This window comes from Nycticebus coucang, chromosome 20 (assembly GCF_027406575.1).
Source record: "Nycticebus coucang isolate mNycCou1 chromosome 20, mNycCou1.pri, whole genome shotgun sequence".
NCBI lineage: Eukaryota > Metazoa > Chordata > Mammalia > Primates > Lorisidae > Nycticebus > Nycticebus coucang.
This window is the reverse complement of record NC_069799.1, coordinates 68687488-68710568: the sequence shown is the minus strand read 5'-3', so window position 1 is coordinate 68710568 and position 23081 is coordinate 68687488. Positions and strand designations below refer to the sequence as shown.

Genomic DNA, 23081 nt, shown 5'->3' with positions numbered 1-23081 from the left:
CCCCGGGACCCCGGACCAGAGAACCGTGGCGCAGGGCAGGGCGCTGAGGGCCTGGAACCCCGTCCAGAGATCCACAGGGCGGCCCGCCTGGGCCCCTGCCTAGCCGCGGTGTCCCTCCGCGCCCGACTGGGCAGAACTCTCCGCTCGTCCCCGGCTCACCAGGCCGGGCTCGGCGCTGGACCTCCGGGTCGGGTGTTGGCGCTGCGCAGCGAGAAGGCGCCGCGGGGGTGACGGACGCGGCCGGTAGGAGACCGGAAGTGAAGTCACCGCAGCCGACGGCGGAAGTCCCGCCCGCCGCGCCAGTGCCCTCGTGTAGTTTAGCCGGCATGGCGCACTACAACTTCAAGAAGATAACGGTGGTGCCGTCTGCCAAGGTAGGAGGCCCGGGAGGGCCTCGCCGTTCTCCTTGTCTGGGTCTCCGGGGAGGGTCCGGTCAGGGGTCGTCTCTGCCCGCCCGCCCCTACCGGCGGGTCCCACCTCCTGGGCGGCTTTGCGGGGATCAGGCCCCTAGAGAACCCGGCCTCAGAGACCAGGGTCCACCCCAGAGACCAGGGACCGCTGGAGGCCGGGGACATCTAGAGACCAGGACCCACCCCAGAGGTCTGAGTCCCCTCGTGACCGAGGCCCCCAAAGATACATTCCAGATCCTGGGAGTCCTGGGGATCGCGTGCCCCTGACCCCGAAGTCCGGCAGACACGGCTCGGCGCCCCTAACTTAGTGGTTAGAGCGTCGGCCACATGCACCGGGGCTGGTGGGATCGTATCCGGCCTGGGCCAACTAAACAACAGTGACAACGACAGCAACCAAAAATAGCTGGGCGTTGTGGTGGGCGCCTGTAGTCCCAGCTACTTGGGTGGTTGAGGCAAGAGAATCGCTTAAGCTCTAGAGTTTGAGGTTGCAGTGAGCTATGACGCCACAGCACTCTACCGAGGATGACGCAGTGAGACTGTCTCAAAAAAAAAAAGAAAAAGTCCGGCAGACACTGGGGTACCCTCTGAGACCGGGGCCCCAGAGTAGGGTTCCCTGCGGGGGTGCGAGAGGGACCCCGACGTGCGTGGAGGGCCCCTTAGTGGGTAATGAGCTTTCGGATTCTGAGCTCACTGTAATCGCCTCCCCTGTCGTAATTTAACACTTCTGGGTTTGGGAACAAAGTTCTTTTAAGACAGGGCAGGGCAAGGCTAAACTTTTACCACTTTAGTTGGTGTACCCAAAAGGCATTGGGTATTGGGAGTTTTAAATAATCACGTTTTCATGGAGTAAATGCTTTATTTGGGTTGTAATTACTGTGCAAAGCACAGCCCGGCAACATGTGTTTCTCAAGAGTCCCCTGAGCAGTGCAGGAGTAGGCAGGGTGTTCTCACTTCAGCCTCTCCTTTTTTTGAGTCTCAGCAGCGGAATGGGCTTGTCAGGAACTTGTGTTTTGCATTCATTACAGGGTTGTTCCACCACTTCTGTCATTTCTCAAGTCTGCTGACAATCATTCTGGCACATCTCTTGCTAGATTGTAGTATTTTCAAGTGTAGGAATCATAGCTTACTTTGTATTTTTGTCCTCATACTACTTTCTCTCTCTCTCTCTCTTTTTTTTAATGCAGTTTTTGGCCGGGGCTGGGTTTGAACCCTCCATCTCCGGCATATGGGGCTGGCGCCCTACTCCTTTGAGCCACAGGCGCTGCCCATACTTTCTCATCCATCTCTCATGTTGGTTGAAGGAGTTTGCAGAAAGATTTTTGTTTTATCTGGGATAGAGTTCTTTGGATCATTATGAACTGCGTTCATGTGATTGACCTTTGCAGAGAACTTTAAAGCACATTAGTAGTACACTGTCCATCTACTGTGCTGTGTGGTACGGCTTGCATTTTCAGAGAACAGAGGAGTTTCCCTGTCTAAAGGGTGGGTGATGATAATCCTTTAGTAAATCACCAGAGGAAAACGTAGGATTCACTTCAGTCTAGAAATACAGCAGTTGTAAGGCAGGACATACATGGGTTTAGGAGAACAGAAGAATGTGTAGCTCTGTAAGTAGGAATGTATAGAAAACCTTTTCAAACTGGCCCCTTAAGAATGTGTAAACTCATGGCTCAGCACCTGTGGCTCAAGCGGCTAAGGCGCCAGCCACGTACACCTGAGCTGGCAGGTTCAAATCCAGCCCGGGCTGCCAAACAACAATGACAGCTGCAACCAAAAATAGCTGGGCGTTGTGGTGGGCACCTGTAGTCCCAGCTACTTGGGAGGCTGAGGCAGGAGAAGCGATTGAGCCCAGGAGTTGGAGGTTACTGTGAACTGTGATGCACTCTACCCAGGGCAACGGCTTGAGGCTCTGTCTCAAAAAAAAAAAAAAAAAAAAGAATGTGTAAACTCCACTGGTGGAGAAGAGGGTAGAAGATATCTCCTGTTTCTCCTGTGTGGGCCCAGCGGTGCACACATGTGGGTGTCTAGCACTGCAGTACTTGGCAGACTGTGGTGACTGCCTGTTTACTGCTCTTGGCCACTGCACCCTGAGTTCCTCAAAGGGACGATGCCTTGCCTATTAGTTTATCTTCAGCACCTGAGTATTCTATCATACTTTGTGGAAAATGATCGATATTGTTGAATTAGTAAAAGTGTTCAAGGGAAATTCAAGTATTTTGTATGGGCAGGAGTAAGGGACTGAGGTAGCCCAGGGGTGGCTTCCTTGTTAAAGAGAAGTACTGACTGTGTGCCCTGGGCAGCTTGAGCAAAAGTCTCCTGTACCCCGAGAGAGTCACTTAGGACTCTTAGGAAATTACAAAACAGAGGATTTTAGTTTTACCTGTTCTTTTCTTTTCTTTTCTTTTTTTTTTTTTTTTTGAGACAGAGTCTCAAGCTGTCACCCTGGTGTCACAGCTCACAGCAACCTCCAACTCTTGGGCTTAAGTGCCTCAGCCTCCCAAGTAGCTGGGACTACAGGCGCCTGCCACAACGCCCAGCTATTTTTTGGTTGTGGTTGTCATTGTTGTTTGGCAGGCCTGAGCTGGATTGGAACCTGCCAGCTCCCGTGTGTGTGGCTGGCACCCTAGAGGCTTGAGCTACAATGGCTTGACCTGTTATTTTCAAAGTCAAAGGTATGCATATTAAAATTGAAATTAAAGGGTTGTTTCATGTTCTTCACTAAAGTTTATAGGTGTTTGGAAGTAAGAAAGCACTAAGAAAACACAGGGTGAAATTTATTTTTTACCTGTAGCCATTTGGTACATGTTTTTTTTTTTTTGGTTTTTGGCTGGGGCTGGATTTGAACCCCGCCACCTTTGGCATATGGGGCCGGCGCCCTACTCCTTTGAGCCACAGGTGCCACCCCGGTACATGTTTCTTAAAGGCCAGAAACTAAAGACAAAATTGTATATGAAAGATTTAGTTAGACAAAGTAAATTTTCTTAGTCTCAAATGCGTAGTACTGTTAGATAGTAGTGTATTAAGGTTTTAAGTAAGTGGATGAGAAGTAGACACTTTTGTTGTAATTGTGCTTTGTTTTCTTTAATTGCAGGACTTTATTGACCTGACATTATCGAAGACTCAACGAAAGACTCCAACAGTTATTCATAAACATTACCAAATTCATCGAATTAGACATTTTTACATGAGAAAAGTCAAATTTACTCAACAGAATTACCATGATAGACTCTCACAGATTCTCACAGATTTCCCCAAATTGGATGTAAGTGTCTCTGGGGACTTGTGTGGTTATGTCTGATGGTATAATGTGAGCCTGGGAGAGTCAGTGTGTGACCAGTTTGGTGTTCTCATTTGACAGAAATGACTTGTCAGAGGCTGCTCAGTAAGTTAGTCACAGAGATGGGGTAGAGCATGAGTCTCATGATTCCTTAGTGCTCTTTCTCCAGCCAAGCCCCATCTAAGCCCCAGCACAGTCCTCTCAGTCTGGGCTCATGGAGGCTGGGCCACGCTGTGAGAAAGCCATGGGTTGCGACTCAGATGCTCAGACCCGTCTGGTGGCGCTCTGGTTCTCCTGGGTTGTACCTTCCTCCTCCCTCTTTCCAAGGCTGCTTTTTCCTTTGGGCTCAACTGGGTCCGTGGCGTAGGGTCCACCACCATGTGTGGTCTTAATGCTTCATCATCTGATGACGGTCAGTTCTGCTCTGACCATTTTCTTCACTGGCAAAAAGAGGTCACCTGGGGTGCTGTGGCTTCCGCATTAAGCCAGAGAGCCGAGCTCCTTCCTGTGCTGCATATCTGGGGTCCACTGCTCCTCCCAGGCAGGAGCAGAAACTGAGCCTTGGGAAGCTTCGTGTAGAGTGCTTAATGCTTCATCATCTGATGACGGTCAGTTCTGCTCTGACCATTTTCTTCACTGGCAAAAAGAGGTCACCTGGGGTGCTGTGGCTTCCGCATTAAGCCAGAGAGCCGAGCTCCTTCCTGTGCTGCATATCTGGGGTCCACTGCTCCTCCCAGGCAGGAGCAGAAACTGAGCCTTGGGAAGCTTCGTGTAGAGTGGCCTTGTTGCAAGGCTGCTTGAAGTTGTGAAGGCTGTGGGGTCAGCCACGTAGTCTGAGAGCCTAGGATGGCCATTGCCCCAGAATAGTCACTGCAGATAGGTGATGGAAGAGAGAAAAACAAGGGACCATTGAGAGATCAATGCATTGATCCTGGCACACAATGGGAGGATCGTGGAGATTTAGATGGCTGTGGCAGGGCGGGGTTGAAAGGTGGCATTACAGGAAATGTTCATAGACTGGATGTGGGCCTCAGCAGTAGTGAGAACACTGAGGTCCAGCCTTAGTGCCTTGGGCAGCACATCTGCTGTTCACCAAGATGGAAGGCGGAGGGGGCAGAGGGCTAGAGACCCCACTTGTGCGCACTGGTCCTGAGGTGCACGTGAGACATCCAGGTGGGAATGCCAGGAAACTGGGCTCCAGAGAGGTCCGGAGCTGGAGATGTAAGCAGACTTCGGAGGTCACCTGGGAAGGGGTTGTGGGGAGAAGAGTGCGTTAGGGACATGAATGCTAAGGGCTGGGCTGTGAGCAGGAGCCGGCTCAGAGGGGCTGATGGAGAGGATGGCAGGTGGTGGTCCTGGAAGCCCACCAAGTGGCATGCCGCAGTTGGGTTGGGTGGCCAGCCCCCAGCACTGCAAGTGGCCTGGTAGGGTAGGAGGGAGAATGACCGTGGGGGGGCCTTTGCCAACTCGTGTGTTGTTTGTATGGAGTAGTACGCACAGACTGCGGACTGGGGGTCTAGGGGAGGGGGGAATACAGTGTGGCAGTTAGGAGGACTTAAAGACTGAGGGATGGTGCCACATTTGCAGGGTATGGGGGGGGGGAGGCTTTTGGACCAAAGTGACTCTGTGTGTATGTTACAGGACATCCACCCATTCTACGCTGATTTGATGAATATTCTCTACGACAAGGACCATTACAAGTTGGCTCTAGGACAAATAAATATTGCCAAAAATCTAGTGGACAAGTAAGTTATTTTTTTATTATAGTATCTTTTAAGTTATTATCAAAAGTGAAAAAAAAAAAACTGAAAGTGTTTATGTTTTAAGTGTTGCTAAAGATTATGTGCGGCTTATGAAGTACGGCGACTCTCTGTACCGCTGCAAGCAGCTGAAGCGGGCTGCGCTTGGACGCATGTGCACCGTGATCAAGAGGCAGAGGCAGAGCCTGGAGTACCTGGAGCAAGGTGTGTGCCTGCCAGGCGCTCTCCACCAGCCGGGACCTGCGCTGACATGCAGAGTTGACAGTGTCAGGGTAGTTTGCCCTGTCTGACCTGTAAGAAGTTCTAGTAAACTAGTTACTGTTTTTTTTTTTTGAGACAGAGTCTCACTATGTTGCCCTTGGTAGAGTGCTGTAGCATCATAGCTCACAGCAACCTCCAACACTTGGGCTTAAACGATTGATTCTCTTGCCTTAGCCTCCCAAGTAGCTGGGACTACAGGCACCCGCCACAATGCCTGGCTATTTTTGTTGTTGTTGTAGTTGTCGTTGTTTTGCAGGCCCCGGCCAGGTTCGAACTTTCCAGCCCTGATATATGTGGCCCGCACCCTAGCCACTGAACTACAGGCGCTGAGCCATAAAATAGTTATTGTTGAAAAAATACCTACCACTTTATGCTTACAAAATAAGGGTGTGATTAAGAAAATTTTTGGGCTTGGTGCCTGTAGCTCAGCGGCCAGGGAGCCAGCCACATACACCAGAGCTGGTGGGTTAGCACCCAGCCTGGGCCTGCCAAACAACAATGACAACTACAACCAAAAAATAGCTGGGCATTGTGGCGGGCACCTGTAGTCCCAGCTACTTGGGAGGCTGAGGCAAGAGAATCACTTAAGCCCAAGAGTTTGAAGTTGCTGTGAACTATGATGCCGTGGCACTCTACTGAGGGCGACAAAGTGAGACTGTCTCAAAAAAAGAAAATTTTATGTTTTTCATATTTAATAGAAAAGGCATAGACAAAAATCATGAGAAAATTCTGTAAAGCCTATAAAAATAAAATAGCTCACAGGTTTACCTGTTGACATTTAAAAAAAAAACTTAGTAGGATAATTTATAACTGTAATAAGATTTTATTGAGACAATCACTTGTCCTATTCCATTCACGTGTTTTCACACTACAAATGATTTTGACTCTGGTTTTGCTGTCCCTCCTTCTGCACCTGTTAAATAATTTTTGACAAATTTTACAATGCTTGAATGTTTTCAGAGTGCTTTTCTCTAGGCCAGTGTGGTTTTCAAGGTAGCCGGGGCTGCAGAGCAGCCCTGATGTAGTGAGAAAGCCATGCACACAGACTTCACAGTACCGGATTCCAAGTATATCCCTTAATGAGTATCGTCTGGACACTTCCACACATGTTTTTGGCCCCACTTTTGACCTGTTGAATCAAAATATTGGCTTGGGTAAGGTCCAGGAATATGATTCTTTGCTCAGTTAACCCTGGGAAGTGCTGTTCCTACACCTGTGTGTACCATTGGTCTCTGCAGCTAGTCCTCTTCAGTTACATCTTGCCCATCACTTTAGTGCTATAAAAGTTAACATGGGGGCAGTATAACCACAGGCCTGGAGTGTGACCAAGTTGAAGAGAAAATTTCAAGCATTCTTAAACTTTGAGTTTCTTAAGTTTTCAATTTGAATTTTTCATAGTGCGGCAGCATTTATCCCGTTTGCCAACGATTGATCCAAATACAAGGACTCTGCTTCTGTGTGGGTACCCCAACGTCGGGAAGTCCAGCTTCATCAATAAGGTCGGTCAGGTGGTTTTTACCCCACTACTGTACTAACGAGGAAAGTTGGTCTGCTTTTGATTATACAGCAGAGGATCTGGCCATCTGAGGTCACGGTGCTGCTGTGTCCTGGTGAGGTGGGTGTAGGATGGCCTGGGTGCACGTGCCCTGGTCTGCAGGATGTGCCGTGTGGACATCCATGTTCCTCTCAGGGACCTGAGCCTGGTGTGTGTTCTCACAGGACCGCATGAGCGTGTGGCTTGTTGACACATGCAGGGCACTCCCCAGGTGTGCTGTCAGCCTGTCCTGGTGGTGGCCACGCCAGTGGCTCGTGGCAGGTGGCACTTGCTGAGCTGGGCCTCCAGCCTACAGGGGGACTAGGGGGTCTGAGGCCTTAGCTTCTGTGTCACCATCCCTGTGTGCCCATGGTTCGAGTGGGGTGAGTTGCTGAGTTGCCTCGTGTGGGTGAGTTTATTAGGATTCGTGAATGACCATTAAAGACTCAGTACTTTAGTGCTTCAGGACAATTTGGCTGAGTTCAGAGATCGGAAAAGAAGAAAACAGGTGCTTAAAATGAGAATTTATAGCAGGAACACCTCACATGCTGAGAAAATTGTCAGCTGTGTGGCAAACTTGGTGCCAAGAGCGCATGCTCTGGGCAGACCGGCAGGTTGTGTTTTCTTCATAAGGCACAGCTCTGCAGAGTCCTCACGGGAGTTTCCGGTGCCTCTAGTGGTGAGCCTGCGTGATGGCCAGTGCTTTGTGGGTGTTAACAGTAGATGCTGGCCCAAGTTGCTTTTAAAATGGAAGTTTCAACTCCTCAGACACAAGCCACATATCAAGAGGGTGTTACTAGTGGGGGCTGGTGGGCCAGCACAGACAGATTTTCACCATCACAGCTCTGGGCAGTGCGGGGTGGTGGAGCAGGAGTGGGGAGTGTGAGAGGAGGTGGTAGCCATCCATCTCCATTGCAGGACCCGGCTCACCGTCCCACTGCCTAAGTCACTGCCCAATGCTGTGTAGGAGGGGCCTCACGCTACTCCTCTGTCAAAGTTGATATCTGCTGTCAGAGGCATTTCAGTTGCTTGAGGTTTCCTTTGTGGTTTTGTTTTTGTGTTGTTTCTTTTTTGAGACAGTCTCACTCTGTCACCCTGGGTAGAGTGCCATGGTGTCATAGCTCACAGCAACCTCAAACTCCTGGGCTCAGTTGATCCTCCTGCCTCAGTTTCCTGAGGAGCTGGGACTGTAGTCACCCACCACAATGTCCAGGTAGTTTTTCTACTTTTAGTAGAGACTGGATTTTGTTCTTTCTCAAGCTGGTCTTGAACTCCTGAGCTTAAGTGATCCTCCAGCCTTGGCCTCCCAGAGTGCTGGGATCACAGGCCTGGCCACTTCGTCCAACCTGTGTGTTTTTTTTGACTAGACATGAGTCTTGGTAACACGCAGCTGCTCTGTTTGCACAGAAGGGAAATGAGGGGGCAGGACCCACGGTAATGTGTAAGCTTAACTGTCATTTCAGGTCACGAGAGCGGATGTGGATGTCCAGCCCTATGCGTTCACGACCAAGTCTCTATTTGTTGGGCATATGGATTATAAGTATCTGCGCTGGCAGGTGAGAGTCTGGTCTATAGACAGAACCAGCATCTCTGCTATTAATGGAATTTGTGATGATTTCAAAACAATTTAAGTACCGTGTATTTCATGGAGTACTTGGTGTAGAGTTGGCTATGAGCAGCATCCTCTAGGGAGGATTCTGTGGAGAAGAAATAGACTCCCTGGGTCACTTATAACTTGGAATCTTTCTGTCACCATAGAGGAAGCTTGTCTGAGCTTGGAACCTGACAGGGCAGTTCACATTCTCTGACGAAATTCAGGGGAAACCCCAGCTGCTGGTGTAGATTTCTGCACTGCATCAGCATAAATGAAATCCTCTTTGTATTGTTTCTCAGCTGTCATTAGAAATGGCAACTGTGGCTTGGCGCCTGTAGTTCAGTGGTTAGGGTGCCAGCCACATATACTGGGGCTGGTGGGTTTGAATCCAGCCCAGGCCTGCCAAACAACAATGACAACTACAACAGAAAAAATAGCCGGGTGTTGTGGCAGGCGCCTGTAGTACCAGATACTTGGGAGGCTGAGGCAAGAGAATCTCTTGAGCCCAAGAGTTTAAGGTTGCTGTGAGCTGTGATGTCACGGCACTCTACTGAGGGTGACATAGTGAAACTCTGTCTCAAAAAAAAAAAAAAAAGAAATGGCAAACGTGCTGTTTAAAGGCATGAAGTCGTCTGTGCAGTGCAATTTAATTTTATGAGTGATGCCAAGAGGAATCATTTTTCTCCAGGTCTGGGGCTTGGCTGAGTTCTGTAGGTCCCCCTTAAATGTTCCAAGAGTGTGCACTCTTCTCTCCCTGCTGTGAGCATCCACCATGTTTAGTTTGGGGGCACATGTTTTGTTCACGGGTCTTATGAGGTGTGGTTTAGGACGTGGACGTGACTTCTAGGGTGTACCTAGCGAGGAGTGCACTTGGAGTGACAAATTCTGGTCTTCAGGTTGTTGACACTCCAGGGATTTTGGATCACCCCTTGGAGGATCGGAACACCATTGAGATGCAGGCCATCACGGCCCTGGCCCACCTGCGTGCCGCTGTCCTGTACGTGATGGATCTGTCTGAGCAGTGTGGCCACGGGCTAAAGGAACAGCTGGAGCTCTTCCAGAACATCCGGCCCCTCTTCGTCAACAAGGCAAGTGTGGTGCATTGCGTTCATCTTACATCCTGCATCCTGGGAGTAACAATTCTATTGTTTTCTTCCTTGTGCAGCCTCTTATAATTGTGGCAAACAAATGTGATGTGAAGAGAATAGCTGAACTTTCTGAAGACGATCAGGTAAATAACCCTGATATTTTGTGTACTTCTTACTTAGTAATTCTGAATCTCATCCCAAGGTTTAGAAGGCGGAGTTTAGCCATACTAGTCCAGAATTTCATTTTATAGTTGAGATGATACCCTCAGTGATTTGGTGACCTGACATAATAGAAGCCTCGTCGTTGAAAAAAAAAAAAGAAGCTTCGTTGATACTAAAATGTAGGTGCCCTAACTACTGTTCTGCTCTTGCATGGAGAGGCATCTATGTATTTGATGGGTTGATGCATTTAACCTTTGGAAAATGTGATTATTTAGGAAAAGACTGTTCTTTCCCTTTGGGCCATTAGGGGAAACTCAGTGCTGTTGGAGTGAACGTTGCCTTCTCCAGGCCGTGGGATACTGGATGTGACACAGCAGCATTTTCCAGAGTGCATTTCTAGTTGAGAAGGGTGTTTAGGCTTGGTGCCTGTAGCTCAGTGACTAGGGCACCAACCTCATGCACTGGGCCTAGGCCTGCCAAACAACAATAACAACTACAACACACAAAAAAATAGCTGGGTGTTGTGGCAGGCACCTGTAGTCCCAGCTACTTGGGAGGCTGAGGCAGGAGGATCACTTAAGCCCAAGAATTGGAGGTTGCTGTGAGCTGTGATGCCATTTCAAAAAATGGAGTGAGACTCCATTTCAAAAAAAAAAAAAAAAGAAAAGAAAGCAGAAAACTTGCCCTAGGATTCAGGACAGGTGTGGATATTCAGAACCAAAAGAAACTCAAAAATTTCTAAACAGTCAACCAGTTACATTTCTGAGGCACACCACAAACTGTCACAAGTTAAAGACAAAGAATTCTAAAAATAGCAAGAAAAAAGCATGGAGTTGCAGGTAAGGGAATCCCCATCACACCAGCACCAGACTACTCTGTAGTAATCTCTCATAGGCAGGAGAGAATGGGACATGTTCAAAGTGTTGAAAGAGGAAACACGGCCAGCCAACTATGCTATAACCAGCAAGGCTATCCAGGAGAGACACTGTCAGCCAACTACGCTATACCCAGCAAAGCTATCCAGGAGAGACACAGCCAGCCAACTACACTATACTCAGCAAGGCTATCCAGGAGAGACACAGCCGGCCAACTATGCTATACCCAGCAAGACTATCCAAGAAGAGACACTGCCAGCCAACTACGCTATACCCAGCAAGACTATCTAAGAAGAGTCACTGCCAGCCAACTACGCTATGTCCAGCAAGACTAACCAAGAGGAGACACAGCCAGCCAACTACGCTATACCCAGCAAGAGTATCCAAGAAGAGACACTGCCAGCCAACTATGCTATACCCAGCAAGACTAACCAAGAGGAGACACAGCCAGCCAACTATGCTATACCCAGCAAGAGTATCCAAGAAGAGACACTGCCAGCCAACTACGCTATACCCAGCAAGACTATCTAAGAAGAGTCACTGCCAGCCAACTACGCTATACCCAGCAAGACTATCTAAGAAGAGTCACTGCCAGCCAACTACGCTATACCCAGCAAGACTATCCAAGAGGAGACACAGCCAACCAACTACTCTATACCCAGCAAGACTGTCCAAGAAGAGACACTGCCAGCCAACTGCGCTATACCCAGCAAGACTATCCAAGAAGAGACACGGCCAGCCAACTGCGCTATACCCAGCAAGACTATCCAAGAAGAGACACTGCCAGCCAACTAAGCTATACCCAGCAAGACTATCCAAGAGGAGTCACTGCCAGCCAACTACGCTATACCCAGCAAGACTGTCCAAGAAGAGACACTGCCAGCCAACTACGCTATACCCAGCAAGACTATCTAAGAAGAGTCACTGTCAGCCAACTACGCTATATCCAGCAAGACTAACCAAGAGGAGACACAGCCAGCCAACTACGCTATACCCAGCAAGACTATCTAAGAAGAGTCACTGCCAGCCAACTACGCTATACCCAGCAAGACTAACCAAGAGGAGACACAGCCAGCCAACTACGCTATACCCAGCAAGACTATCCAAGTAGAGACACTGCCAGCCAACTACGCTATACCCAGCAAGACTATCCAAGAAGAGACACTGCCAACCAACTATGCTATACCCAGCAAGACTAACCAAGAGGAGACACTGCCAGTCAACTACACTATAACCAGTAAGACTATCCTTCAGAAATGAGGGAGAAGAGAGAGTCCTTCCAGGGAAGAACAAAAACTGAGGGAATTATCTCCGCTAGGCCAGCCTCACAAGAAATTATCTACAAGCCTTTCCCCTGAGAGCAGGACCCTCGTGGTGTTAGGACACACTGGTTCCCCCATAGCTCTTGTGGAGTCTCCCAGTCTCTGCACAATGTCTGCGCTTTGGGTCTCAGGAAACAGAACATGATACTCTCCTGCCCTCTCTCACCTGCCCCAGGCTTGCTCTACCCTGATTCTCAAGATAGATTGCGTGACCTCCCGGAGAGCTAAGTCCTCCTCCAACTGTACCCACCCACTGAGGCAACAGCCTGGGCCACAACCTGAAAGCACCTGTCCCAGTGCCTGACTCTTAAGTGCTTGTCAGGAAAGATGCCTATTAGAGCTGGCTGTGGCTCCCATCATCAGGGAAACTATGCTTGGCTGCACTGCCGGCTTCTGAGGGAAAGTCCTGGGAGTCCCTACATTATGGGTTCACTCCACCACTCACTTTCCAAACCCATTTGACCACATAATCTCTTTCATTACATGATACCCGTAAACACGCTTCTGTTTTTTTCTGTTTTTTTTTTTTTTGAGACAAGAGTCTTACTATGTCACCCTTGGTAGAGTGCTGTGGCATCACAGCTCACAGCAACATCAAACTCTTAGGTGTAAGCTATCCTCCTGCCTCAGCCTCCTGAGTAGCTGGGCCTATAGGTGCCTGCTACAACACCTGGCTATTTTTTTGTTGTCATTGTCATCATTGTTCAGCAGGCCTGGGCCGGGTTTGAACCCTCCACCCCCAGGGCATGTGGCTGGCACCCTGACCACTGGGCTATGTATGCTGAGCCTATAAATAGATTTTCTGTTGCTGCTTGCCTTCTGGAACACTCATGATACTTATTTGTTCACTTAATGGAGTCCCTTAAGTTTTGTAGGCATTTTTCACTCTTTCTCTTTTTTTCTTCTTCTTTTTTTTTTTTTTTGTTATGTCAGTCTTGCTTTGTGGCCCTGGGTAGAGTGCTGTGGCATTCTCTTAGCTCTTCCCTGGGTAGAGTGCTGTGGCATTCTCTTAGCTCATCCCTGGGCAGAGTGCTGTGGCAGCTCATCCCTGGGTAGAGTGCTGTGGCATTCTCTTAGCTCATCCCTGGGTAGAGTGCTGTGGCATTCTCTTAGCTCACAGCAACCTCAAATTTCTGGGCTCAAGTGATCCTCCCACCTCAACCTCCCAGAGTGCTGGGATTACATGTGTGAACAACTATGCCTGGCCTCATTTGTTTTTCCTTGATCACAGAAGAATACACAGAATAATAACATTTTGGGAGATGTCTGTTCTTTAATTAAGAGTTAAAAGCAAGCCCCAGATGTTGAACAGTTAGTATTTACAAGCTTAGTTTGCAGAACATACAATTTGTTCCATAGAGAACTGGAAGTCAATAATGCCTCTCTACCTTCTCCTTGGTATTCCCAGAAAATATTCATGAATTTGCAGACTGAAGGATTCCCTGTGATAGAGACCAGCACCCTGACCGAGGAGGGTGTCATCAAGGTGAAAACAGAGGTCAGTGCTTTTTTGCCTCACCTTCCTTTCCCTGCTGTTCCTGGTTTTAGAAAGTTGGTGGTGGGGAAAAGTATTTTCCTTCTAGGAATGCTTGTTGTGGTTAAAGAGGAGCTACACATACCGTAGTCGGGGTAGGTCAGGGTTAGGAACTGTTGTGTCCACCCTGCTCGGGCAGGAGACAGGGAGGGGGTGCCTTGGAGCTCCCCCTGGGCTGTTGTAACTTACAGTGACTGTTGTGTCTTTGGACCTTTAATGTTTCCAAAACACCTACAGTGAAAAATATTTTTATAGAATCTGTTCAGAAGTAGAATGGAAAAAAGTAGTCTAAAAGAAACAGCTTAGGGGAGGCAGTCTCCTGTTAGATGTCATGTGCCTTCCTGATTACTTTCTATTTTGTGTTATTTTGATTCAGGTAAAAAGGCTCCTCCGATTGTGGTTACCCAAGCTCTGTTGTGAGGGGCACGTGGCCTGTAGTCTGGGCAGGCCATGTGGGGGGCCCTCAGGTGGCCCCTTCCTACCTGCTGGTGGCACAGGGCTGCTATAGACATCTCCTGACTCCTGCCTTGGTTTTTACTTTCTTAGGCTTGTGACAGGCTTTTGGCTCATCGAGTGGAAACCAAAATGAAGGGCAGTAAAGTGAATGAGGTGCTGAACCGACTGCATTTAGCCATCCCAAACAAGCGAGATGATAAGGTGAGGTGTCCTGCGAAAGCTCCGTGCCCCCGGGGTGTACAGTGGCATAAGCTCAGTGAGCCTGTCTGCACGCACAGGTCCTGTTTCACACATGCACAATGGGTTCCGCATGTGGGCTGCAGAGTCTCTCATGGGGAGTATGTGTCCCTGTGTGAAGAGCTGAGAGGATGGCGGGGAGGACATGCCAAGAAATCTGTGTGCTGGGGCTAGGCTGGCTCTGTTGGTACTTAGTCTCCACTGTCCTCCCAGAAGTGTTTTCCAGATAGAATCATGGTTTTTTTTAAAGATTTTTTTTGTTTGTTTTGAGACAGAATCTCAAGCTGTCGCCCTGGGTAGAGTGCTGTGGCATCATAGTTCACAGCAACTTGTGGCATCATAGCTCACAGCAACTTAAAACTCGGGCTCAAGCAATCCTCTTACCTCAGTTTTTCTATTTTTAGTAAAGACAGGGTCTCACTTTTGCTCAGGCTGGTCTCGAACTCGTGAACTCAAGCAATCCACCCACCCTGGCCTTGAAGAGTACTAGGATTGCAGGCATGAGCTACCGTGCATGGCCTTTTTTTTTTTTTTTGTCTTTTGAGACAGAGTCTTACTCTGTCAGTCTGGGTAGAGTGCAGTGGCATCATCATAGGTCACAGCAACCTCAAACTCCTGGCTCAAGCAATCCCCCGGCCTCAACCTCCTGAATAGTCAGGACTACGGGTGCCTGCCACAACATCCAGCTATCTTTTGTATTTTAGTAGAGATGGGGTCTCACTCTGGCTCAGGCTGGTCTGGAACTCCTGAACTCAAGGAGTCTTCCCAATTTGGCCTCCCAGAGTGCTGGGATTACAAGTATGAGCCCCTGTGCCTGACCAAGTTTTTTTTTTTTTTTTTGCATTTTTTGGCCAGGGTTGGGTTTGAACCCACCACCTCTGGCATATGGGCCAGTGCCCTACCCCTTTGAGCCATGGCACCGTCTTCCTGACCAAGTTTTTAAAACACAAATGAAGGCTGCACCTGTGGCTCAAGGAGTAGGGCGCTGGCCCCATATACCGGGGCTGGTGGGTTCAAGTCCGGCCCTGGCCAAAACTGCAGAAAAAAAACAAAAAACCCACAAATGAAAGTGTATTATAGGCTTGGTGCCTGTAGCTCAGTGATTAGGGTGCTGACCACATAACAGAGGCAGGCGGGTTTGAACCTGGCCAGGGCCTGCTAAACAACAATGACAGCTGCAACCAAAAAAATAGCCAGGTGCTGTGGCAGGCGCCTGTAGTCCCAGCTACTTGGAAGTCTGAGGCTGTGAGCTCTGATGCCACAGCACTCTACCAAGGGCAACAAAGTGAGACTCTGTCTCAAAAATAAAAAATTAAAAAAAGGAAAGAAAGTGTATTATGATTCTTATAAAATTTCCATTTTTGTTCCATTACAAATGGTGCTAGAATACACATCTTCATACGTGTGTCTTGGTAGTTTGAAGTTGATTTTATTGTTGTTGGGCATTTTTTTTTTTTTTTGAGACAGAGTCTCAGTATGTCACTCTCAGTAGAGTGCTATGATGTCACAGCTCACAGCAGCTTCTTAACTCTTGGGCTTAAGCAATCCTCTTGCCTCAGCCTCCCAAGTAGCTGGGACTACAGGCGCCCTCCACAACACCCAGCTATTTTTTTGTTGCTAGCCCGGGCCTGGTTTGAACCCGCCAGCCTTGGTGCATTTGGCCAGCACTATAAGGCTACAGGCGCCGAGCCATGTCGTTGGGTATTTCTTTGATGATTAGTACAGTGAGCATTTTTATGTGCTTACTGGCCTTACATTTCATCAGATTGTTGAACTTTTTTCTCATTGATTTATAATTTTGTATTAGGGAAATTGGATTCTTTTCATGTGTCCTGTAAGTATTATTTTTCTTTGTCACTTGCCTTTTGATCTTTTGTGTTTTTTTTCAACCTCAAGGAAACTATATTTTAAAACTGCTTTTCTCTCCGGCTGCTGGGTTTATGTCATGCAGAGGCCTACTGTCCATCCGAAAAACATTTTACAAGGGTGTTTTTCTTCTTTTTTTAGTATATGTGCTCCAAAGGAAGCAACATACAAGGGTGTTTTTCTTTATATATTCATGTTTTTTATTTCTTTAATTGGTCTGGGTATGTTTTTATATTTTTTTGGCAGGCAGAATTTGCTTCTAGTTTTTTTTAAGTTTCTTTCTCATTCAGAAGGCGTTTCACACACTGATTCTATAATGTCTTCCCAGGAGAGGCCCCCGTTCATCCCAGAAGGCGTGGTGGCACGCAGGAAGAGAATGGAGGTGGAGGAGCCCAAGAAGAGGGTATGTTACCGAACATTTCCCCCAGCTTTCTTAGGGGCAAGGGCATCAAACGCACTGATGGGGTCCAGGAGCCACCTAGCAGGCTCCAGACACAGCAGTGTGTCCCCAGCCGAAGCCCAGGGGAGGGCGGCACAAGCAGGGTGTCCACCAGTGACCAGGGCAGCTTTCCCTCTAGAGCAGTGGTTCCAACTTTCCCAATGCCGCGACCCTTTAATACAGTTTCTTATGTTTTGGTGACCCCCCAACCATAAAATTATTTTTGTTGCTACTTCATAACTGTAATTTTGCTACTGTTATGAGTCGTAATATAAATATCTGATATGCAGGATGGTCTTAGGCAACCCCTGTTAAAGGGTCGTTTGACCCCCAAGGGGGTCGCGACCCACAGGTTGAGACCACTGTTCTAGAAGTCAGAGGTGAGTCCCCCCTCCAGGGCCCAGAGAGGGCTGGTGGGAGAGGCAGAGCTTCTGAGGCAGCCCATAAAAGGGAGCTGGTAACCATTTCTTTCTCCTTTGTAGGAACGAGATCTCGAGCTGGAAATGGGAGATGATTATATTTTGGATCTTCAGAGTAAGCAAGCACGTGGTTGTGTCTCTACAACAATACCAGTTGCATGTGAAGTGTTTCAGGGAGGGGAGGCCGGGCTTAACGGGTGCAAGTCTCCCCGTGTGTATGACCTTCACAGGGCTAGTGGAGGGGGTTGCTGTCAAGGTTAGTACAGGCTGAACAGGTCGGTGCTGCTATAATGTGCCAAGTGGTGAATATCGATGCTAGGAAGGACTTGGCATAATTCCTGACTTATTTGGGGCATGTACTAGTGGAAAATGTTAAAAATTATTGTAAATGTAATTTTTTTATTTTAACTTTAGAGTACTGGGATTTAATGAATTCTTCTGAAAAATGTGATAAGATACCAGAGATCTGGGAAGGCCATAATATAGCTGATTTTATTGATCCAGCCATAATGAAGGTTTGTGTTGTTTTTTAAAACTTTTTTTTTCCTTTTTAGTATTATTGCTGGAAGATGGAGGCCCGATGGGCTCCCCTGGTTCCCCATAGCTCCAGCCCCTTCCCACTCCCCCTCCCTGTCCCAGTGGCCCTGCCGTCCTGGCCCTGCCCCCAGCTCCCAGTTCTGGGGCCTCCTTCCCCAGCTCTGCTCATTGCTGGTGGCTCCCTCCTGCCTCAGACACACTTCCTACTTGTGTTCTCTGAGCATGTAAATGTCCACAGGGTCTCTCATTATCTTAAAAAGCAAAAACATTCTTAAACCGGTGTCCTTTCAGTTACTGTCTTGTCTTTGGCTCCTCAATTGAGCTTTTTGAAAAAGTGCTTTACTTCCTCCATTTCTGCCCATCCATCCCGCATATCCTTCTCCATTCCTTTCACGTTTCAGCCTTGTCTCCAGGGCTCCTCACCTTCACCTCAGACTCTGCTCTGGAGGCTGAACTGGTGGCAGTGCCGCACTCACTCGGGTCCTGGGCATGGCCCTTGGCGTGACTTCATGCCACTATGACCCACCCACCTCCAGCCCTCATTGCCATGGTGCAACTGCCCGTCAGGGGCCCAGCCTCCCTCAGAGCCCCACCTCTGCTTGTCACATGAATCTGACGTGGGCACAGCGGCCTGTGGGGCCCTTGTCTAGGCAGGGGTTTTGTCAGGATCTGACACGCGTGCACGGCAGGTTTTCATTTTCATCTTACTAACTTTGTGCCCAGTGTGGTTGTGTTTGCAATGATACTAGAATGGATAAATGATTATTGCTCAAATTCAGACTCTCTCAGAACTGAGTTTATTTCATGCATCTGTTGAGGGCATCAGGGAATGAGGGAGCTGGTCTCTGCAGCTGGCCATGGAGCTTGTGTGGCTTGGAGCAGTCACCGGGTGCTGCTGCCTGGTGCCCATAAGCCTCCCTCACAGGGCCTGGTCCTGACGCGAGCACTGCATGAGGATAGGGCCTCTGCGAACCCAGCCGTGGCACTGACCTCACAGGCTCGGTACACACACTGTCATACACACCGACCTGGGTTTTTCACTCTTAATTTTAATTACAACTGTGTTTTTAAAGAAATTGGAAGAGTTGGAAAAAGAAGAAGAGCTGAGAACAGCAGCAGGAGAGTACGACAGTGAGTCTGAGAGTGAGGATGAAGAGATGGTGGAGATCCGACAGCTGGCGAAACAAATCAGAGAAAAAAAGAAGTTGAAAATTCTGGAATCCAAGGAAAAAGATACACAGGGGCCCAGGATGCCTCGAACTGCTAAGAAGGCAAGTTTTGTGTCTTTTCAGAGAGGTGTGACCTGCTTTTCATCAAACTGTATTCTTGTGTAATCATTGGTGAGCACAACCTATCTGCCCGTTTGCCCTTGAGGTTGTACGTACCTTGCTGGGGTGTACTGGCTTGCAAGACTGTTTGAGTCTTGATCTTGAGTCTTTCATATCCTGAGTATTTTATATTCTGAGTGTGCTTTTTCTCAGTGACTTTCAGCTTTAAGGTTAGGATTATTATAAATCCAATCATTTTGTAGTTGTCCAAATTAAAATTGTAATGTATGATTCATAGCTTAAAGCTGTTAGTTAAGGCTGGGGGTGGTGGCTGGCATATGTGATCCTGGTTCTCCAGGAAGCCTAGGTGGGAAGATAGCTTAAGGTCCCTCGGTGAGGCCCTCATTTCAGCTGGGGTGTGGTCATAAGCAGGTGTGGAGTGCACGTCCAGTCTCACATACAGCAACTGCTCAGAGTTCCCTCTGGGTTTCATACAGCTGTTGGAAAACATTGACGTGAGCCCAAGTAAGAATTACAGCTTCTTTCTTTTCTTAAAGTAATAGGGTTTGCTGTGTTGCCCAGGCTGGTCTCAAACTCCTGGCTTCATGTGATCCCCTTGCCTTGTCCTCCCAGAGTGCTGGGAGTACAGGCGTGAGTTCCCATGACAGGCCAAAAATTAACTTCTAAAAGAAGTGTGTCAAAGATCATTAATAGATACGTGATATTTTCCCTTGAAACTTTTAAAAATGGTATTTTGCCAAGTAATTCTGCTTAAAACAATTATCTTTTTTTCCATTCAGGTTCAGCGAGCGGTGCTAGAGAACGAGATGCGTAGTCTTGGTGTTGACATGGATGGGAAAGACAATGTGAGTGTTCAGGACCATCCAGGGCTGGTGTGGTTGGACATCACTTTGTTAATGAGATCCAGGGCCTGGGAACCTGTGGGAAACTGCAGCAAAAAGGCAGAGAACTTTACGTGTTCCTCTCGAGATGTGTGGACACGGGGTCTGGTTTCAAGTGACAGGTTGACGATGTGGCGCGTCAGCTGCCTGGTCCTGGCTTCTCCTCTGCGTGGGCTGGGACTTAGTCGTATAGTACAGAATGCTGTTTTGAAACTCCGTTCTTGTTCACTTCTTTGTTTCAATGTTCAGCTGTGGCTTCTGACATTAGATTGTTTATGAAATGCTGGATCAGCCAGTGCCTACTTGCCTCTCGAGGTGGTGGTTCTGCACACAAGGTAACTAGAGTGAGTAAGGTTACAGGACTCAGTCAGTGTGCCGTGACCAGTGTGAGGCCAAGCCAGGACGTGGCTGGGCTGTGACACAGACCCTTTCTCAGATGCGCCATCTGCCTGACTTAGCTAATCCTTGTAGGTGAACTTCCTAATTGTTACCACTTTATGTTCAGATTGATACCCCTAAGGTGGAGAAGTGAGGGAAGATAATTCCTCATGTCTGAAAGATAAACTGTGGTGCTGCTCTAATAATCATTTCTGAATGAGGAGTCCTGAGGTTTGTTTTTTGTTTTTGGGACAGAGTCTCACTATGTCACCCTCAGTAGAGTGCTGTGATGTCACAGCTCACAGCAACCTCAAAATCTTGGGCTTAAGCGATTCTCTTTCCTCAACCTCCCAAGTAGCTGGGACTATAGGCACCTGCCACAATGCCTGGCTATTTTTTTGTTGTAGTTGTTGTTTGGCAGGCCCAGGCCAGGTTTGAACCTGCCAGCTCCTGTGTTTGTGGCCGGTGCCGTAGCCACTGAGCAACAGGTACCGAGCCCTGAGTATTTTTAAGTGGAGTTAAAACCATCTTTGTTGCATAAAGCAGCTTGTGTTAAGTGAAGAGTATTTGATCAGTAACTAACATGGGATTAGCTGTGTATTTTCAAGATGTTTAGCTGTTTGTATGATATGCAGTAATGGTTCTGAAAATGCCTGCAGTGATTTCCGTTGACCCTGAGCCTAGAGGCAGGGCTAGGTCCCGGGCACCCAGATTTGCTTTCTTTGCCTTTCAGGCCCACTACGCAGTGCAGGCAAGAAGGTCTCGGAGCACCACCCGGAAGAGAAAGCGGGAAGACTCCACTCCACCCTCTTCTGTGGCCCGGAGTCGGAGCTGCTCTAGAACTCCACGTGATGTTTCTGGTCTTCGGGACGTCAAGGTGAGCATCTGTGACGTGTATTGTAAAGAAATTGTCTCTGGTGTTGACTTGAGGGGGCTGGGGCACATGCTGCAGGTGTTTGGAGTTGCTGTGGCAGGACCTCGCCAGGTGCTGAGTCCCTGACTCTGTGCAGTCCATGCCCCTCTGTGGTGCCCTGGGTGGGCTGTTCCCTGATGACTTCCTTTCTGGGAGAGTGGACAGAAGTGACTTCTGATGGCACCTGCATTCTGGGCTCTGGTCCTAGCTGTTCGGGGGTCCTCACAAGCCCACCAAGGAGCCAGCCCAGGGACCCTGTGTCCGAGCGTGGGGACTTTGTTTACTCCAAATTGATGTCTCAGGTCACTTTTTTATCATTTGTAATGGTTTATGGCAAAGACCTTTGATGTACACAATCTCTCTTGCTAAGGTATCTTTTTATCAAACATAAAAATGTTCAGTTTCAGCACTTTGAACACTTACATATAGGAAAACCTGCATATAAACAGGTGAGCAGTCTGCTTTGTGGAAGCCTGAGTTTTCATCCTGCATTTCCATCTGGAAACCTGGTGTTTATGGCCCTGGCCACTTGTCAGTGGGATGGGAGGAACACGGTCTCACAGGCCTAAGTCTCATGTCTTACCTCGCGAGCCAGGGTGTCGGTGCAGGTGTGCACTGGCCGTCTAGGCCTAGAGCTTGTTGTAGACAGTGCTCTTTGTTCAGTCTGTATAGGGGAAGACCCAACGGGCCCTGCAGATCTGGGCTGGAAAGCCCTGAGCAGGAGTGAGGAGTAGGGTCCTCTCAGGTGGACTGGGCGCAGGATATGTGGCCACCTGGTCACAAGCACAGAGCGGAGAGTTGGTTTTCAGTCATTTACATGTTTTATGTTTCTCTTCTTTCTAGATGGTGAAGAAAGCCAAGACAATGATGAAGAATGCTCAGAAGAAAATGAACCGCCTAGGGAAGAAAGGCGAGGCGGACAGGCACGTGTTCGACATGAAGCCCAAGCACTTGCTCTCTGGGAAGAGGAAAGCTGGTAAAAAGGACAGGAGATAGCGGCCTCCCCCAACAGGGAGCACAGGCAGGCTCTTGTTGTTAGTTTCTTGCTTTGGTTTGGTGTTTCATAAAATGGGAGTTGTAATTTGCAAGCGGAGAATAACAACGAATATAACCGAAGCACTTGTTGCTTGCTGAAAACTGTGGGTTAAGCCTGTTGATGCAGGAATTTTTGTCACTGCGTAATATTTCAGCTATTTTAGCAGGCAGTGGTCCTGCATTTAATGGAGTATCAATTGCTTCAGATTTGCAGAACTGGAGTGGTTATTGGGATGACTATATTGTTTTGATGTTTGTTTTGACTATGTTGTTTGTTGTTCCCTCTCCAAAGAGGAAACTTGTGCTCCATGGCACATGCATAGTCCTTTCTGTGAAGAAGGCGCCTCCCCTGGGTGTGGGCAGAAGGCTCCTCTTCTCACTGCAGGGGTGGGAGGGACTGATTTGTGAGGGTGTCAGCTCGGTGCTTAAAATACTCTATTAAATTATTCTCCAGTCTTTCTGTGTAGTATTCTGTGTGATCTATCTTTCTCATATCCAAAATAACCCTCCAGGAGAATGTTTTGACTTCTTTCCTCTGTTTTTGGTTTAGCTACAAATCTATTGATTGGGCCAAATGAGAAAGGGGGAAAATGACGTGTTTTTTGTCTGTTTGTTTGTTTGTTTGTTTGAAACAGTCTCACTCTGTTCCCTGGGTAGAGTGCTGTGATGTCATAGTTCACAGCAACCTCAGACTTCTGGACCCAAGGGATCCTCCTGCCTAAGCCTCCCGAGTAGCTGGGACTACAACACCTACCCCTATGCCTGGCTAATTTTTCTATTTTTAGCAGAGAGGGAGTCTCGCTTTTGTTCAGGC

The 23081-nt window shown here is 48.3% G+C and overlaps 1 protein-coding gene across 1 annotated transcript; it reads left to right on the top strand.

Annotated features, from left to right (window-relative positions):
• The first annotated feature begins 285 nt into the window (after positions 1-285).
• GTPBP4 (GTP binding protein 4) lies at positions 286-22735 on the top strand. Its single transcript, XM_053573066.1, has 17 exons — positions 286-374; positions 3502-3672; positions 5329-5432; positions 5515-5651; positions 7107-7207; positions 8706-8798; positions 9733-9924; positions 10002-10067; positions 13692-13781; positions 14364-14474; positions 16705-16779; positions 17298-17349; positions 17649-17749; positions 18845-19042; positions 19840-19905; positions 21053-21196; positions 22076-22735. The coding sequence occupies exons 1-17, from the start codon at positions 327-329 to the stop codon at positions 22226-22228; spliced, it is 1902 nt and encodes a 633-aa protein (XP_053429041.1). The 5' UTR covers positions 286-326; the 3' UTR covers positions 22229-22735.
• Positions 22736-23081: the final 346 nt, after the last annotated feature.

Coding starts and splice junctions, on each gene's coding strand:
- GTPBP4 (XM_053573066.1), top strand. CDS start 327: ATGGCGCACTACAACTTCAAGAAGATAACGGTGGTGCCGTCTGCCAAG. Junction 9,925..10,001: donor GGCCCCTCTTCGTCAACAAG/GCAAGTGTGGTG, acceptor TTCCTTGTGCAG/CCTCTTATAATTGTGGCAAA. Junction 19,043..19,839: donor TGCCTCGAACTGCTAAGAAG/GCAAGTTTTGTG, acceptor TTTTCCATTCAG/GTTCAGCGAGCGGTGCTAGA.